Source organism: Temnothorax curvispinosus, unplaced genomic scaffold (genome assembly GCF_003070985.1).
Source record: "Temnothorax curvispinosus isolate PA1 unplaced genomic scaffold, ASM307098v1 QBEX01007285.1, whole genome shotgun sequence".
Taxonomy (NCBI): Eukaryota; Metazoa; Arthropoda; class Insecta; order Hymenoptera; family Formicidae; genus Temnothorax; species Temnothorax curvispinosus.
The window spans coordinates 633,526-652,499 of NW_020217065.1; the positions used below are offsets into that span (position 1 = coordinate 633,526).

An 18,974-nucleotide genomic window follows, 5' to 3' on the forward strand; every position below is an offset into this window, starting at 1 on the left:
TGGAACGTTTTTATATTCTTTACATTCCGGATATATTGCCCAAAACTGTTGCTCGACTTCGAAACGCCTTAAAAATATAACTATTAACTATAAAGAATTTATGACTATGACTCCTATCATGTATTGGATTATAAATCGTACATAATAAAAATGGTATTGCAGATTCAGTATTTATATGTCATCTGATTTATCATGGTATAATGGGATATTTTTATAAAACAGATGAATTATCAATAACAACAGTTATTTAGCAGTGACTATATAAATACTTTATAAAGTACTTTTAGTACTAATTATAATTTGCAAGTAAAAATTAATGTCTTTCCAATTGGATTTGACAAACCGCGATACGCAATCAAACAAACACTATACCGCTTAAGTATTTGACAAAAAAACCACTGGCATTGTTTTAATAATTGTCGCCGGAGACAATACAGCTTTCGAAAATTCCCTGAGAGATTCTTTAAAGTTGGAAATATCGACTAGAAGGCCGCGCTAAGAAAACAATCCTGATGTTACACAGCGGTACTTCTAGAACGGCTTCTATTGTGCCCGCAAAGGCGAAGTTTTCCGGAAAGACAACGACGAAGACGACGACAATGTCGCAAAGAAGAAGTAGGTTGTCCTACGAAAGCGGTATAATTCGGAACTCGCGTTGTGACTTACAGGTCGGTGAGATTGTGAGCCCCTTGAAAGGCAGACGCCTCGATGCGCGAGATTTTATTTTTCCTAAGGTCCAGATGCTGCAGCTCCGGGAGCTTCTCGAAAAGGCCGTCCGCTTTGATCTTGTCCAGTTCATTGTTGCTCAACAACCTGGCGCGAACACACAAGCGGAAAGGAATGCATGATCGTAGAACGAAGTCACGATTGTCGTGTCGTCGAAATTTGCGTGCACGTACGCGATATGTATGTATGGTTAGTTTGTTACTCGACAACGTAAAAAAAAGGGGCGAAATTGGTACTTTCCGTTCGTTACTCCATCACTTGTTTTCGACTACCCGCCGAGCAATTTATTCGCTACCGCGTTATAACAATGCGCCGCTCAATAAATTTTACGAATTGCGCGCTGGAATAACTCTCGTGCAGAAATTGGTGCGTTGCAGAACGTTCGTATGATATATATCGAGCAATAGTGTAACTTGCAGTTGATTGTTTTGCTTCGTTCGTAATTAATACGCTCTAACGTTCGGATAAAACTATTAACTGGGGATATGTCGAAGAACAAAAATGTATGTTCCGCGCATGAAATAAAATGAAATAACAAATTGCTGTAGCAATTATTAATAAAGTCCGTTGTTTTATTTTGGAACAATCGATATTAAAGTTCTTAAAAAACTTTTGATTGTAAGGAGAAAGGCAAATTTTACGTCAATATTTATAATATGTGCTGAAACAAAATTTGAATGCAAGATACGAATAAGGTATATAGCAAAGACAAAAGCTAAAAACCCCATATACTAATAGTAAAATATTAATTTTTGTTCATATAGATCTCTTTGTATGAACTGATGTATTGATTATTGAATGGTATCGAGAAATTAATTTTTTTTTTCATAAAGCGCCGATCCATCGAACGGCCCGAATGCGTAATTTACTGCGAATAATAGTCCAATCTGCATTGTTCTTTTCTCATCGCACTCGACGATTTAATCAGGTGATTATCTGGTTCAACGATCGAATTAATATTCTAACGGAGCGACGAGAATTCTCTACAGACGAATGATATTCATCCTAACCACTCGTCTGGACTGTCCCAATCGATCGATCGACTTGTCCGATACTTGATAATTTGAAACGAACATTTTCTCGTGAAAAGGTAATAATAATCTAGAATGCTGGTATTTAGTGAGATGTTACGTTAGATTAAACTAATTTTTTTAGCAAAGCAGTTTTAAACCAGAAACGTAACTAATTGCCAAACGACATACAATTTGCTCGTAATGCAATGAACTTTATTGCAGTTTCTTCCAGTCGTTATTTATTTTGATTATACGGGCAATTTAATTGGTTTTTCTTTAATTATTTAATTTATTATCTTTCTGACATTTATATTGTTTTCCAATTTCAGCCTGCAATTCATTTACTGACGATCATTAATTCATGTAGTATACGTCTATGTTTATCGTGCTAATTGTTGTTATTAGTTGGAAATAATGACTCGCGCTAATGCCAGTTACTGTATTTATCGATATCAACTTTCATAATCGCATTCCTTAATATCGCTAATATTGTGATTTAATATATGTAATGTATGTATCTACTGCATATATAGATGTAGTGTCATTATTTAGAATATTTATTATTTAGACGAGTAAATGATTTTACAACTTGCAGACATTATTATTGATAGTGTAGAATAATTATTACTATTAAATATTGTAACGTATAATTATTACCTATTATTTATTAAAAGCTTTTTGTAATATTTTTAATTACGAGAGTAGCAAGTAGCAACGCCTAGCAAAGTAAACGCTATATTGTTTAGTATCTGAATATCGAAAGCTTAAACATTTTGGTGGAAACATTTTCCTTATTTTAGATCCGTCCTCTACTATCTCTTCATCAACGCAATGTCACACAGTATTTTGGGAAGTACTAAAAATGTTCGCGGTGGCAAGTGCGTTCAGCGTGACAAACATAACTGCACGAAATATATTGCGGATGCTGCTACATCCCGTATGACATAAATTGAGTTTGCCTTTGGTTTTCTCATTTTGCACGCCCCACGTACGTCGCTCAGCGATATAACGACAAGTAAAATATTGTTAGAGGAAGCTTTTTAACGGCAGCTACGTCCTGTCAAGTTCTTTTTTTCTGTTGTCGACGATTTGCTCATCAATGAACGATGAAAAAGTTTACGGAGCTTTTATCCGACAAGACTTTGATAGCATCGGTGATTAGCGTCGGAATTAACAGCGCGCGTTTTCTTTCTCGCGCGGATTTCACGCGTGGTGGTTTAACACGCCATTTAAGAGAAGTATACTTACAAAGTCGACGTGTAAAGCGGCAAGTCTTTCGGTATCGCAGTTAATCTCTTGTTGGAGCAATCGACCGTCGCGCCGTTGCATGTGCACGGCGCGGGGCAAGCGCCAGGCAGAATGCACTCGCCGGCCCTTTTTGTTAACAGCTCCTCGTCACCTGCGGACAAAGTTTCTGGGTAGAGTCGAATTCTAACAATCGCGCCTGAGCAACACTTCCGCACTCGATCACGACTCCGCCCCGACATACGACAGGGATAATGCATACACGTCGGTGCGTAGAGCAGTCGCTGTGACATCTCGTCCCGGCCACAAATAAATGCTGCATTTCTTCGTGAAAATTACGCCGGTCAAATGTATAATTATATCGTAAACGTAATGATGATGATGATGTCGATTCGTTAACGATAAATTTTGATAATGAACAGCGTAATTAACAGCATCGTTAAACGAAACCAGTCGTACGCGTGATGCCGTATGTACTTGCACGTTAATCGAGTGTTTAACGTCGTGCGCGTTAGTGTTGAGGGCTAAATATGTTTATGTATGAGTGCGGCTACGGCAGAAATGATTTATCATCGTATTATACACCACATTACAAATTGCCGAGTGTGATGTACGCATACGTAATTATATCGACGATACACATTGCCAACATATATATAATGCCGGCTAGCATCTCGCCATTGCGGCTGCGTTTTCTCCACGGTGCGGTGGTCGAAATACAATAACGGTTTTCATTCGTTGATCGTTGGGGTCAAAGCGGAAGACAGCGAGAAAATTAAACATCGCGTCGTCAAGAGCTGATTTTTTTCTTTTTTCTGATGTGACTGCGTGCGCGATTATTTTTCCTTTTATCATATGTTTTCACAAATAAATAAAACTGCTGATTAAAAGCTGTTGCTGATAACGTCAATTAAAAGAAAAATATTTATTATTTATTGTGTTGAAGAAGAATGCAACGAATAAAAGGTAAAAAAAAAAAAAAACAGATATTCCATAGAACTACAACACCTTTGTACAATATTTACATTTTATATGAATAATAAAATTGGCAAGAGTTTTGCTCGAGGCGAATAATAAAACGAAGAAGATAAATAAAAAATAAAATTTGCGTGTTCTGTACACAAAGTTAAAACTGATCGATTACTCTCCGTTGTCTCTTCCACCTTCCGCTTCGCCAATACTCTTTACGTACTCGGATAGGAGTGCCGCTTAAGGAGCAACATTTGTTTCCTTCTACGAAAACTAGAAGCACTCTCCTCCTAATTCTCGCGAAATCCTTCGTAATGCAGAAGCAAGGGTATCGTGTAAATTTTTGCCGTGACCGGGGGCGCAAGTTGCGAAAGTTGTCTACGAGTTTAACGCTCGCGACACAAGTTCCTGTTTGCGAAACTACATGTAATAGTTATGCGCATTTATACTGGAATAGGTGCACATATGCGCTATCGAAATGTTTATTTTTCTCAACTCTGAATTGAGTTTTGTGTAAACATGTATGGGGTAAGTTGCAGGGAATGGATATTGCTTTTTTTCAGTGGATTAACTGTATTCGTACTCCCTGTAATATGCAGCATAACAACCTGTTTTTTTTTTTTTAGAGAGAACTTAAATAAGTCACTATAGCGTATTGCATATTGTATGCATATTATTTAAAACAAATTTTCAATCTTTAACAATATCGATCTTTAAATATACTTTATAATGCCAATAGCTTATGACGTTTAATTATGCAAACAAGATATATATATATATATATATATATATATATATATTTTTTAAAACATGCATTAACATAGCCGCGAGATAGTTGAGAACTTTTTCTTTATTATATAAAATCTGCTTGTAAGACTATTTGATATTCAAGATGTTAACAAGCAAGATGTTACGCGGTTCTGCTGGGTTTTTTTCGTCTCATCCCTGTGTACAGTAGTATACACGCTTTTCGGAATAGTATGGCGTACAAGGAGAATGCATCCGGGTGAAACTTGAGGCTGCATAAAGGAAGGTTAGATACTTCTGGGTATTATTCTCAAACGGATACGGCAAACACGGATCGCTCCGCAAAAAAATGTGTCGTAAAAGATGCATTCTACAGAGGGACATTCGTACGTTTGCAATAAATTTCTCTAGAATTACGGAGTCGCAAAAAGACAAGGCAAATGCAAACGACCGCACGATGAAAATAACAGAGACATAGAATTCTTGTAATTCCGGAAGTCGCATATCAAAATTTACGGACTGTGATGTAATAAGCACGCTACGAGTGCATCATATGTCCGCATAAAACATGATATATTCGTCGAGGAACTTTTAATGATAGAAAATACAAGTTTGCTCTGATATTGCTATAACGTAAAACTAAAACACTTTAATTTCCTAAAATTTAAAGAGTATAAAAATAGCGATCTCTATTAAAATTACAAATAAATTATAGTTCCTTTTTTTTAGCCAATATTTTTATATATCATGTCTTAACGGTGTAACGTGTTCAAATATATTCTTATGATTTTCTTTCGTGAATATAATATTTAAAGGAAAATTTCATATATCGGTAGAGAAAAATAAAATTTCAAAAAATACATCCTTTTAGGGTACAATCTCTATCTACGTCACTCGTCTGTATGCAGCTTCGTTTCGGTAAATGATTATCATTATGCGAGCGCGAATGAGCTTGGAAGCGTGTCTCTGCGAATGTACATAATAACATCGGCTGACATTAATGCACACCGGGCGGTATTACGGTTAGCAAGATACATCCATCGGCAATTACATGCGCCCGGCAAAGTGACCAGCATTTATCCTACCGTGCGAGAGCATCTATATAGATCGTCTGGTCACTTGTTCCGGACGTGTCGACAAGAACGAAGAAGAATCGAGACAGAGAGAAAGGAGAAGATGTACGTGTCTGGATATGTGATGCAAGAAGCAACGGGAACGATGGTGGGTGATTTCACATGAATGAAAATGGAAGCCGTGGATCGGATCGGATGTGGCACGTCGTGTGCCATCACGTGTGATTGATAATAAAGTGACACGATCGATCAATTTCAATGGCTTGGGCATCGGCTTTCGATATATCCTTTCTTAGCGAAAGAACGAATATTAATTTATAAATGGTAATACAATCCGATTTCCATTCTGCTTATTCGCTTTCTCTTACCTTTCGTATATAAGGTAATAAGCGCTACTATCGATTTTGAACGCTTTAATAGCCGAGATGAGACAGATGAATAAAACGTTATTTATCCAAATTGTATTGATACAAGGGAAAATGATTAATTCCACACAGATATGAATGTGAATGTAAATGCATAATATGATAATACGAAGATGTCGTGAAATATAAATGCAAGTTAGTGGATAATAGGGTCCTATTTACATTCATCGTGCAATATATCTTCCTCCACATAAACTACCGACCTGTATATTACCCTGCCGAAGTGTTAAGAAGAGATATACCGGAAAAGTCGAATTGTGCTTACCCTTACATTTGAACTTGTCGTCCCGCATCGAATCGATCTTCCGTTTCTGCGCTCTTTTTGGCGTTTCGCATTTAGCGCCGGATGTCTCTATAGGATGCGCGTGAAGATACGCGCTCAGCCAGCGTAGATTGCAATCGCAGATGAACGGATTCCTCGCCAAATGTCTGCGAAAAAAGAATCAAATTACTGGCTGGAGATACATTTCAATGCAGCACAAAAAATATGTTCTTCGTTAATTATTTCAACAAGAAAAGACTTTTTTATACACTCGCCGAAATTAGGAAATGTTTGTAAGAATTTTTGTAATAATACGACAATATACTAATAATACGAACAGCGTTTTAATGCTCCGCAGGTTGGCAAAAGTCCCATTTGCTAACGAACGTATATTGTTGTCGTACAAAGATAGCAAGGTGAGACTGGTTAAGTCTTTGAACAGGTCTGTTCGTATGCATGATATCTCATTGGCATTCAGTAACCTGAAACAATAAGTTTCGCCATAATTTCCAACAGTTGCCTCGTTGCAATGCTTCACGGGAAAGCGAGAACAATACGTGAAGCCATGAATAAAAACATTTTCTTCAGTGGTTCTAATATGAATTATTAATTCTCGCCTTTTTGAAGTCGACCTCGCATCATGCAATAGAAAACTATACCTAACCCAGAGCCTAATCTATTTCAATTTATTAACTTTAATAAGACTGACTTCCATGCAATTATTCGTTTTATTCGTTTTGAATTTTATTCATTAAATTTATGGCTTTCTTTTCTTATCTACTCACAATAACTGGAGATTTGTCAGGCCTTGGAAAAGACCAGCTGGCAGCTCAGTAATTTTGTTGCCGTATAGAACTCTGCAAAAAAAGCGTATTTTTATTTATCGTTGCCGTCAAATGGAATAGAATGTTATTTAAAATGTGTCAGTGAAGGAAAAATGATGCATACAGCGATTCGAGGGATTTCAATCCGTGGAAAGCATCCGCCGCTACCTTTTTTATCTGGTTGTTGCTCAGGTCACTACGGGCGAAAAACCGGAAACATATAAAAATATTAAACGTTGCGGTCGACGTGCGCAATAGCGATCTGTGTGTATGTATTAGAACGGGTCAACGAATATTACTCACATTCTTCGCAATTTTCTGTATGGCGAGAAAGCCTTGGGTGGAATTTCTGTAATGCCATTCTGTTCCAGCCGCCTGCAGGCAATTATGGAAAAACAAATTACACAGATAAGTTAGCGAATCAGCACATTTGTGCTAGTAGCTTCACAAAGTTCTGAGGCTATCGATCGCTTTCTGCTCGTTCGTACTATTTCGTGTTTCACTACTCTTTTCCGCTTTCCACGCATATATACGAAAATATATTGTTCTGTTTCGCGTGTCGTACACATATTATTAATCTTGGACTTTATAAAATTATTCGTGACTATCGATTTCACACAAAATTATCTTGGAAAAATTATTAATTATTAAATCGTGATTTTATAAATAAAATATTTAATAAAATATTAAATAAACATTTAAATAAAAGAAATATTTAATTTGCCATTAATTTGCTATATCCCGTGCAACTACAAATACCAAATAAGGGACGAAATAAAGCGTACTTGAGAAAGCAACGTACAAGTTCAGTCAATCCGCGTTATCGATAATACTCGCGAGTGAGAAATAAATCTCATTGTCAGAATGAAGAACAGGTACAATGCGCGAACATGGCGCGAGTTTTACTTACAATTCACTGGTGTCCTCGGGAAGGTGGGTTGGCACTTTCGTCAAGGAGTTCTCTCTGCAATCGACGATCCCATCAGCGCATTTACAAGGATGCGGGCATTGGGGCTCAGCGCTGCATTCCGATCCCGTTCTCTCGACCAGGCCTGAACACTTGAACTCGTGCTCCTGCAAATAATAAGTTTAGAAGTCGTATTAGACACGAACTGGGTTAATAAAAGACGATGTTGATATACTTAACAATCACAGAAATGTTCTTTAAAAATTTCTTTTCTCATACAATGTTCGGTTTAGGATTCAAATACTTAGTAAATTAAAAGATCCAACAGAGAGGAGAGAGAGAGCTAACACACGTACAAGTATATATGCACATATAATTTAATAAGAACATATTTCTAATATATGTAACATATTTATGTATTAATGTAAAATATAATGCAATGTATAAATTGCTTATATAAATTCTGACGAGAAATGAACATTTGCGGGTTTTGCAAACCAGAATTCAATAGATGGTAACATAACTCTTTAGTCAGACTCACCTGCACATCGGCAAGACTGCGATCCTTGAGATGAGCCGGAGATGCACATCGTGTATGTTGCCCCAGGCGAGGATAAGTCCGCAAATGACGCGATAACCATGCTAAATGGCAATCGCAAGCTAAAGCGTTATCCGCAAGCTTCAAAGTTCGCAAATGCGACAAGCCGTTCAGCATCTCCTTACCGAGCGTTACAAGTTTGTTATTGTTCAGCATTCTAAAATAAATAATTGATTTGACATGTTAGATTCGCTCGAACATGAAATAATTTTCATGTGAAACACATAATCTAAATAATTTTAACGAATTCGTGTACTTACAATATTTCCAAGTCTTTCAGTTCTCGTATCGAAGCCTCATCCACGCAGGTCAGCACATTGTTGTCAAGTAATCTACGAAGAGAAAGTAAAATTTTATAATTTCCAAATAAATTTAATTTTCATAAGCGTCTTATGTATTTATATGAGATAATTATGCAAGAGATACAAATCATATATTTCAAAAAAATTTCTAAGCTATATGTTTTGAATATTAGAGTTGTCTGACCATATGACATTTTACTACTTAAACTGATAGATGATGTAGAAAAAGATTTACAGCAAAGAACAATTATATGTTACAGTAGATTTAAAAGACAAACTCAATCGTAAGTTTTATCTGAAATTTTATCACAGCTTTATCTGTAATGCGAGTAGAGTTGTCATATGTAAAACATCTTGAGCATAGCTTACAATGGGCTACTAGACTATGACTAAATGGCCTCGAGAGAGATTATTACGGAACAATCTGTCTTTGTGGCAAGCACATCCGATAAGATACTTACAAATGTCTGAGAGCGGACACTCCTCTGAGAGTCTTCGGTCCTATGGTGGCGATTTGATTGTGGCTAAGATCTCTGTGAAACAGAATACAATTTTTTCAAAATTGTGGTTTAAACTATTTGTTTTTAATACTCTCGTAACTATTATCTTAAAATTAATATAACTCATAGTATTATAAAATCATATTATATCTAATATAATTGAAGAAGAATAATCAAACATAAAAAAATCTATTAAAAATATAATTCTGCTACATGCCATTTTTTTAAATATTATTAAAAAAGTATAAAAAACTTTTTTTCTGCTTTTTCTCTTCAATTTCCAAATTTATATTTTAAAAGAAAGATTAAAGATTAACTTATATTGAATAACACATATTTTATAATTAAAAAATATTTTTTTATAAGAAAATATATCATTAATTAACAATGTGATATTTATGAGATATATTCGATTTCTGTTTGTGAATTAATTTGTAACAAATCAAGTTAAGTTTTCCATTCGTATTCGAAATCAGTGTTTTGTCCCAATTTTCCACACATGTAATTATTGCAGGCGTGTATTCGAAAACTATCAGAGCCCATCATGTTCGGCAGAATCGCGTTAACTCGCGACTGTTCATTGACCTCTCAGCATTTATGTTCTTGAAGGCGGACGACCACGTTCACCATCATCGGTGCAACACCCGCTCGTTCCACTTTATTGTGGTGGCTGTAGTCGCGAGTTCGTCCTACATTTTCGATCAATTATTCAAGAGCGTCGAATGCCGCGGCAAGTGCCTCCTCGGCGTGCGCGATTATCCTTCAGTCCAGAAAGTTGCCGCTCGTGCGTGTGACCGGTTACACGTGCACCAGACCATCACGTGAGTGGCTATAGACTTCGCAAGTACTTCTCATCGCGGTCGGGATCGTTACCCACGTAACGAGTGACCATTTCCACGGTCTCACGCGACAGCCGGCTGCTTACGAATTATCTTAACATATTCCATAGTCGGAGTCTTAAAGCTCGGAGCTTGCTCGGAGCATGCTCCGAGACTTCGAGCTACTTCAAAATCGACTCGCATCAAGTTATTTCTAAAAAGATATTTACTGTATGGATGTGTACGTGATATTGGTTGTCCTTCTTTTTCCCCGCAAAATAGATATTAAAAATTTAACATTTATTTATGTACACCTAATCATATTGTATTTAAAAATTATATTATAAGTGACATTTTATCATATACATATATCAAAATGATAATAGGTAACATTTATTCTATCCATCCTGTTCGCGCGTGCGGAAGTATTCACTATATAATTAAACACGCCAATAAAAGAACGCAAAAAAAAGAATAAGGGTTAGCAAATAATTGAATCGTCTCCCATTGATATGGAAAGACATCTTCGAACGATCGAGGGTTAGACAAATGGTGCGGTTGGAGCCCCTCGAAAAGTGTGCGGATATCGTGGAACCTCGAAACCTCTTCTCGAGGTCTGAGTTAACCAGAGGCTTGTGATGATAGGTTGGGGTCTCGGAGTACGGCTCGCCATTGACTATCCATTGGCTTGGAACTCGCAATCTGTAATTATGTTCGCGAGGGAACGCGAGGAGGGTTGTGGTGGGCAAAAGAAGAACAACAAAAAACGCGAAACGGGGAATGAGACGGAGAGAGCGGGGGAGAAAGAGAGAAAGACGACGAGGGACGTAAGGTGAGAGTGCGAGACTGGGAGATTGAACTCCCAGTTCGCTCGAGCCAATTCAGAAAGTAATTACCGAATTTCGACGCGCGGCCACGTTTGCACCGAACGCACAAAGGGAACTCGCGTTCATTCGCGTTCGAGTTGGTCGGCGCGAAATATTATTGTCCCCGTAGAAGTTTGATCGTGCGATCGAATAAACGTTTGTCACACGTCGCGCAATAAAAGTTTATCTCTCTAGAGTACTTTCGCGAAACTATGCAACGAATTAAAAACAGTTTTATAACTATCCATTTATTGATCATCGGAAACTTTGTACTTGACTATTCCTATTTGTTACTTGTCGGCAAAAGTATTCTTCAAAATTATTTCAAGAGAGACGTGCATATCTGCTAATGAATTATAGATGTATTCTATCCTATAATTTAATAAATTGGTAGGATGTGCAACAAGAGATGCATGCGAGAAATATGAGAATGCATAAGCTGGAATTGAGTACCCTCACATACAGAAATTTGGGATATTAAATTCTCACTGCGCCCGATCCAATCGCAAAAAGCAATCTCCGAATTTCCAAGTGCCCACACATCATTCTATAAAAGGAACATGCTAAAGTCTGTTTCGAAACATCGCTCATTATCTCAACCGATTGATTACGAAAATCAACGAATCGCTAGTGTGTATAATCAGATAAATGTAAGATAAATAGAAACACGCGTACAAAAATACATATAATTAAGTCGTAAATTAATTCGCGTTCACGAAAATAATACAATACAGAATCAGTCGGATAACAGACAAAACTATGTAAAATTATGAAGTAAACAAAACGTTTAACACCGCACGTTTGAAATTTACAAAGATGAGACACTCTAAATAGATTCACGATGCATGACCGTCGTCAGAGTCGACAAGCTAGGCAAGCTCAAAGAATAGACGACGGTAATAAGCTGCGATAATAATCAACAGGGAAAACGAGCATATCGAGCTCTTGCTTTATGTGATTTTCGAGGTATGTAAGTCGGGGGGGACCTGGGAAACCTCTCAACTCACTCGAGCCAATTCAGAAAGCAATTACCGAATTTCGACGTGGCCGGGCCAGCGCGAAACTAACAAAAGGACTCGCCGGTCCTCGCCTCTCGCGAACGGTCCATCCAATTCCGAATGTTGCCGGCGCCGCAAACTGTGTTACCGCGATAAGAACGGGACGAAACGAGATCGGACGTTTCGCACGTATCGTCCACCTTTGTTTATCAGAAACTCCCGCGCCTTGCGATCTTTTTCGTCTCGCAGCCGATGACACGATCGCGCTGCCGCAAGGGATTGCGAAACTTCGGGGAGAGAGGTCGACGTCGCGACATCGAGGATCGCAATCTCTCAGTGGACGACCGCGCATTCTTCGGACGCAACTCCAGGATGTTACGCAGGAACATTCGTAACAACGTTCCTGCGTATGCGGTAAACTGGTTTTAATAGCTTCCACAACGACGCCCTACGCTGGGATTCCTGGCATTTTCCGCTTAGCATATTTGCGACATGAGTTGGAAAACTGTGGCTGTCTGAAAACTTGGCGTGCTCTCGAGTAGACATTCTCTCGTGTAACGACTTGTAGCGTCTGTAAAATTTGCTAAAAATTAATTTTCTGGACTAAAAAATAAAGATGTGAAACAGCGTGTCAAGAGCGGTAGTTATAGCCACATTCGATGAATGTACGAAAATGTTACACAATATTATTAACGCGATTTTACATCCGGGTCGCATGTGACGTAAGGCCATAACGTCGGGGATGAGAGGGATTTATTGCAAGGGCCGTGTATAATACAGTGTATTACGATCGTCGGGATACACGATAACAACTGCACGATAATTATTACAGGCATTACAGCCGCTCTCTTGAGCGATAAACAGAGATTGTGCGCGCAGCTCCTTGTATGAAGGGCCTATAATTTGTCGACGTCCGAAAATCACCGTGGCCTCCACCGTGGTTCTCGAATTTTATCGCTCTAAATCATTCGCGCGACCGCGCGCGCGGGTTCGGTTCTCGGCGGACGTTTGTCCTGGTTATTATCAGCTTAAGCGTACAGGGGACAAATGCTGCGAGCGTCGTAAAATATCAGCTTGCTGTCTCCTATGTATCGCGTTACAAGCGCCGCAATACGGCCGCACGGCGGAGTGATACTAATCAACGGAGTGTCCGCGCCCCTTTCCATTGTGTCAAACCATTTATTACCACGTAGGTTTCATCCTCTTACCGCATGGAATACCGTACCTTTCTGCGTTTGCGCGATGAGTTAATCATACGTTACGTTCACCGCGACTTGCCCACACCCCCCTGGCCCTGGCTCGACGTTCCCGCGTCGAATTTACGAGACGAGCACATAATTAAGTCCACGTAGCTTTTGGCTGTGCGTTAAGGAGAGCCTGATTAATCGCTCGTCCACTTATCGCTCAATTATCAGGCCCACGAGCCTGTATATTGGCGGTAACTTTCTGAATCATGCTTGTTCGGGGATTTAATTGTATATTACTAGGAAGTTGTATATGTACAGAAAAGAAACGTACTAAAATAATTTAGAGATATAATATCAGTTTGTTCTTCAGTTAGATCGTTTGAACAAAGAACAAAATCCGACATCTGGCATACTTGCAAAAAGAGAAGATAGCGAGTTTTGTACTAAGAGCGAGGTCTGATTTAATATATATAAATTGAAGAGAAACATCTTCGAAGAGAACTGTAGAATAAGCTGCCGCTGGAATTGCGAGTTTCCGAGAGTTTCGGAATAGCGGCCGGCATAGCGCGTGAATTAGCATCTTCCACTTCGCGATTTTAACGTTGGTTTATCCGCGTTGGATGAAGGATTATCGCGCATCCAAACCAGCCCGTGAGAATCTCACCGTAAGGTCGCAACATAATACGTCCCTTTGTAAGGTGGCTGATCCAGCCTTATCGTCAGAAACTGTAGGTTGTGCCCGAGCGAAGCGGAGCCTCGAGACGGGAAGTTTCGAGTCCCGTCCATCTTGCCCACTTTGCAGGATGATAGATGGACGATCTCCTCCTCCTTCTCTGCTTTCTCCTTTTTTCTCCCCTTTCCTTTTTTGCTCTTTGCCGCTTCTCTTGTCTCTCTTTTTCTACCTCCGCTCTCTCTCTCCCTCCCTTCCTCTCTCTTTCTCTCTTTCTCTCTGGATCCCGCCACCATGTCATCCACGAGGCGAGGAGGAGGCTCGCGCACTTTTTGACCGCGCGGCTGGCAGCTGCCGGGAACACCAGGAACCTCCGAACGGAAACGGTTCGTGCCCACTCGATCGCGATAAAGGCACGATATCGCCGCTCGTCAGGCCGGCCTGTCTCTATTTTGTTTTTCTCTGCAACCGTGGTAGCGCGTCGTGCCGCGTTTGATTGAGATTCCGGATCGAGAAGAATGTTACGGCGCGCGTTCGAAGGAAAAGCAACGAGCGAACGGACGGACGAGCCGGGACGAGCGTAATCACGGGATCGGAATTTCTTATGACATCAAGGTGGCTCTTCTCGTTAGCGAGAGGCGAACCGTATGTCGGATACGGAGAAAACCAGTCATGTCGCTGAGAAGAGGTCGGTTCGCTCTCGACGGATAGCTTATGGATGAGCATAATTTGTGTATACGGAACACAGCTCGCGACGGCTACGTGTTCTTTCGATACTATCGCTTTCTGAGATCGTGCAGCCGTGGCCACGAGTATTCTGTACTCGGAAATATCTTTAATAAATTGTGGCAAGTAAAACCGGTCAGTGATCGAATCACAAATGGCAGTAACTTCTTTCAGCGGTTGATTGGCAATTATTTCTTGGTGTTCATTAGAGAATCCAATAATGCAGAATTTACCTTTAGTGCTTTAGTATTCGAGAATATTGATGCACGCGACTGGTTTTGACTTGCCACGCTTTATTAAAGATTCATGTATAACGCGCAGCACCACCGATGTTATCATTTCTAAGTAATGACTTCATCGATCTTTGCACCTGGCAAATGTCTAAAATCGTACATTCCCCTTTTCATTTCGCCTCTACCGTTACTGAATCAGGTCTCGCTAATAAGACAGTCGGCAAGCGATAAGCGTGTTCGTACTCAAGCAGTCGGTCACGTAAGATAGGAAATACTTTGGTGAGTCGCGTGCTGAGGCAAATGCAAGCGTCGGCGTTGCATATGGAACGATCGCCTTTAAGAAGCTAAAGCCCGGGGTGAAAAGTCGCGTATGCAGCGGCGCGTACATTCGATCGAGGAGTCTCGCGTGGCAGGTTACACAAACCCTCGGCTTCCCCTTGCCCCTCTTATAGTACATACGTACATACGGTAGATATGTAGGCCGTCGTCTGAAAAGTTTATACAATATAAACTCCCCCCCCCCCCCCCCCTGTCGTCCCCCCTCTCACGACGCTGAGGAAGAGAGAGAGAGAGAGAGAGAGAGAGAGAGAGAAAGAGGCAGAGACGAATGTTGAGGTCGCAATTCGCAATACACGTGCGTGTTATGCGTGTCTGGAATCTGACATTCGGACTGATCTCACGTGTAATTATTCTCCCGAGATTTCGCTTACCGAGAAACCTGCGATCCCCTCGCGCGCGAAATACCAGCGCGGATGTTGCTACGATATTGCAAACTTTCATGATGTTGTAGACATCGTTGCAACATCGCTCGAATCTCGCAATGCCGCTGCGCCATTTATACCCGCACGCGTTATGTACCGTATACCGCTGACAGATCGCATAAATTCCGTGGCATAATACGCTCGCGGCTCTTAATGAATTCTGTTCTTACGCTCGTCGATATCTTGCGGCGGCGATGAAATATTTCAAATTCGCAATATTGCTGTAATAATGCCCCGTCAAACCTGTTAGCAAGACGCTAATGCGTAACGTTAACCGATCATGAATGTCGGAAGATATTTATCCGTAATTATGTATTGCGTAAATGAAGTCCGATTGTCGACAAATCTATTCAGAATTGCGCAGTCTTGATCGATCTGTAATGCCGTAATAACAATTCGCATGATAATACGTTCAATCGTACTCACAGGCGTTTTAAGTTCATCATATTACTGAAGAGAAGATCGGGCAAGTGACGTATTTGATTGTTGTTTAGCCGTAGCTTTTCCACTGCCACCAAATCTTGGAAAGCCCCTCTTTCGATGGTATGTATTTGATTGTTTGAAAGCAACCTGCAAATTCAAAGTATTCCAAAATAGTTATGTAGAACCAATAAGAAAGAAAATATTATGGTAATCAACACGTACAATTTTATATATCAATATAAAAATAATATATGCATTAAAATTTGTACGTTTATAGGTGACTATTACATTAATTAACATAATCTCGAAACTCTTAATTATATTTCAGACATAATTTTTCTTGATTTAAATGCAGCCATAAGACGAACTATAAACATTAATGCAACCTGATCAATAATATGTATTCGTTATCTATTTAACGATTACTACTATAAGAGAACTATGAGAATTAAGAATACACTTACAAAACGTGAAGTGTTGCCATGTCTTCAAAATCTGTCTTGAATATCACCGATACATTATTTCCTTGAAGATCTCTGCAACAAGAAGAACAAAGTCGATGTTAGTATTTCGATCCTTAACAAGTAAAAAATAATTTTGTAACTCTATTACACACATTCATCGCTAAATTAAGTAATTAATAATCCGACAAATGGAATATACACGCTGCTTCATGTGTAATTATATCCGTTTATCGTGCAGATAAGCAAAAGAAATTTAAAAGTTTTATTCCCGATATAATGTAATTTTCACGCCACAAGATTCATTAACATACAGCTCTAATCGACTCAGCATTCTCAGCAAACTCAGTTCTGTATCCACTCGATCCACTCTTAACGCGGAATGAAAGCTGAACAATCGTACTACGCGATGAGGAGTGAGAGTGACGAGCACGCGGTATCGCCGTTCTGCCAATAAAGGGTTATACCACTCCGTTGCGAGAAAGCGTGAATTTACTCTTCATGTCGAAAAAGGAGAAGACCGTGAAGTAGCCGTCAAACACAGCCGTACGCCAAGCGTCTGCCTCCCTCGGGGAAGTTATTAAGGCCTTATTAAATTGGTTCCTTTTCCCGTGGAAACTTTTTACCTGACAAAAAGCTCGGGATAAGAGCGAGTAACAAAGTCAGCCTACGAGAGCGCTTTCTCCTCTCAGCGCGGATTTCTCCTTTCTGGCCCGACGACCGGCGTAAATTATTCCCTCGTTTTCGTCTACTGACGTGTAATTCTCCACCGACGACAAAATGACGGACTTATATTTCCGGAATCTCCACGTCTTGTATGTGGGATTTAATGCTTGTATGAATACTCGATAAAATGTGATTTTTTTTCGAGTTGCTTTTCACCAGTAGATCTCTTTTAAATAGACAAACGCAATGTTACAGAATTGTGTTATTCCATTCTCAGATTACACGATTTTTCTGTCTTGTTTGGATTTCATGACATTATTCTATTTTATTTGTTTTAATAAACATTTTTCTATTGCAGAATTAATTTAATTTTTATTACTTACATAGAATGTCGCGAATAAATATATTCGTAAATAAATATTTGTCAAATGGTACGGTAGCAATTATAATTTGAAAAATTCTCGCAGATATATTTTAAGAGAAATAAGTGTGATAAAATTAGAAAAAAATCTCTCCTGCTGAGTCAGTTGCAAGCTAGTTAATTATACTACCCCACGGTAATGACTATGAATACTTCCCGCTAACTCTATTAAGATATTAAGCGCCCTCCTTAATACGTTGCAGGTAATATCTAATTACGAATCATTATACTTGAAGGAAGCTGAAAATACCTCCCGCAGGAGGAGTATGGCCAATCGCATTATGGAATCGAGGCCCATCGAACCTCGACGCATAATCCACTTTATCGCCGATTCGATTAATTCTCGACGGGATAAAACGGTGACGGCTACCCAGCGTCTAACGAGAGCTTTAGGAGCTACCTAACGAACGATGTCACTTTTCCTGTTATCGTTGTCACTACTTCCCATGGTTCTTTTGTGGAACGAGAGCGATGAACGCCATTATGACGAACAAACAATGTCATCGCTAGAATAGCATTGTAATAATTTAGCTTCCGCTTTTATATCATATAAAGAGTATAGATGGTTAAAATTGCTTTTCTTATCTATAACGTGCCATGCATTATAAAATCTTTGATTTTGATTTATAAAAGAATCTCTTATATTGTCTTTTTTGTTAAAACCTTTGTAAGATATTTCTTGTAATAACGCAAATAACGCAAGATCATTTTATTATCTTCGTTTCATTATCTAGTGATCGAATGCGAACGCAAGTTTAAACCGCGCTGCCTTTTCCTCGTTATTACTGCAATCATTCAAAGTCGTCGACGACATCCTCCATAACGAAATATCGCGGTTCGCGAACTACCCGCCAACTCGTAGAATGAGACAGAAACTTGGCGTGTGCCGTTTGCACGACGGATTTGCGCTTCTAGGAACGTTAATGTGGCCTTTCGCGAGGACCCCGTCATCTTATGTGGTGTTACGCTCAATTAAAATAGCGCGGCGTCTTCTCGGAAAGTAATAACGGTAATCGTTCGGGTAATCGTCTTGTATGGGGAACCTTTGCCCAGCGAACTGAATGGAGGAGTGTTTGAACGGTGCAAAGGCTCGCGGATCGGTTGCCCGAAGCGACAGTTTGCAATTCGTCGTTACAACGAGACAAAATTTCGC

At 39.4% G+C, this 18,974-nt stretch overlaps 1 protein-coding gene across 2 annotated transcripts in view; it reads right to left on the minus strand.

Annotated features, from left to right (window-relative positions):
* Positions 1-18,974, minus strand: part of LOC112456875 (protein slit) — a 311,515-nt gene that overhangs the window by 13,915 nt on the left and 278,626 nt on the right. Inside the window, exons 2-14 of one of the 2 annotated variants that reach the window (XM_025019658.1) lie at positions 16,738-16,809; positions 16,277-16,420; positions 9,553-9,624; positions 9,050-9,121; positions 8,733-8,946; positions 8,195-8,358; positions 7,588-7,659; positions 7,409-7,480; positions 7,246-7,317; positions 6,799-6,942; positions 6,470-6,627; positions 2,988-3,138; positions 667-813 (exon numbers count right to left, since the gene is read on the minus strand). In XM_025019658.1, coding sequence (XP_024875426.1) covers positions 667-813; positions 2,988-3,138; positions 6,470-6,627; positions 6,799-6,942; positions 7,246-7,317; positions 7,409-7,480; positions 7,588-7,659; positions 8,195-8,358; positions 8,733-8,946; positions 9,050-9,121; positions 9,553-9,624; positions 16,277-16,420; positions 16,738-16,809 — 1,554 coding nt within the window. Of the gene's footprint in view, positions 1-666; positions 814-2,987; positions 3,139-6,463; positions 6,628-6,798; positions 6,943-7,245; positions 7,318-7,408; positions 7,481-7,587; positions 7,660-8,194; positions 8,359-8,732; positions 8,947-9,049; positions 9,122-9,552; positions 9,625-16,276; positions 16,421-16,737; positions 16,810-18,974 lie in introns of both variants that reach the window. The other variant, XM_025019657.1, reaches the window with a different exon arrangement.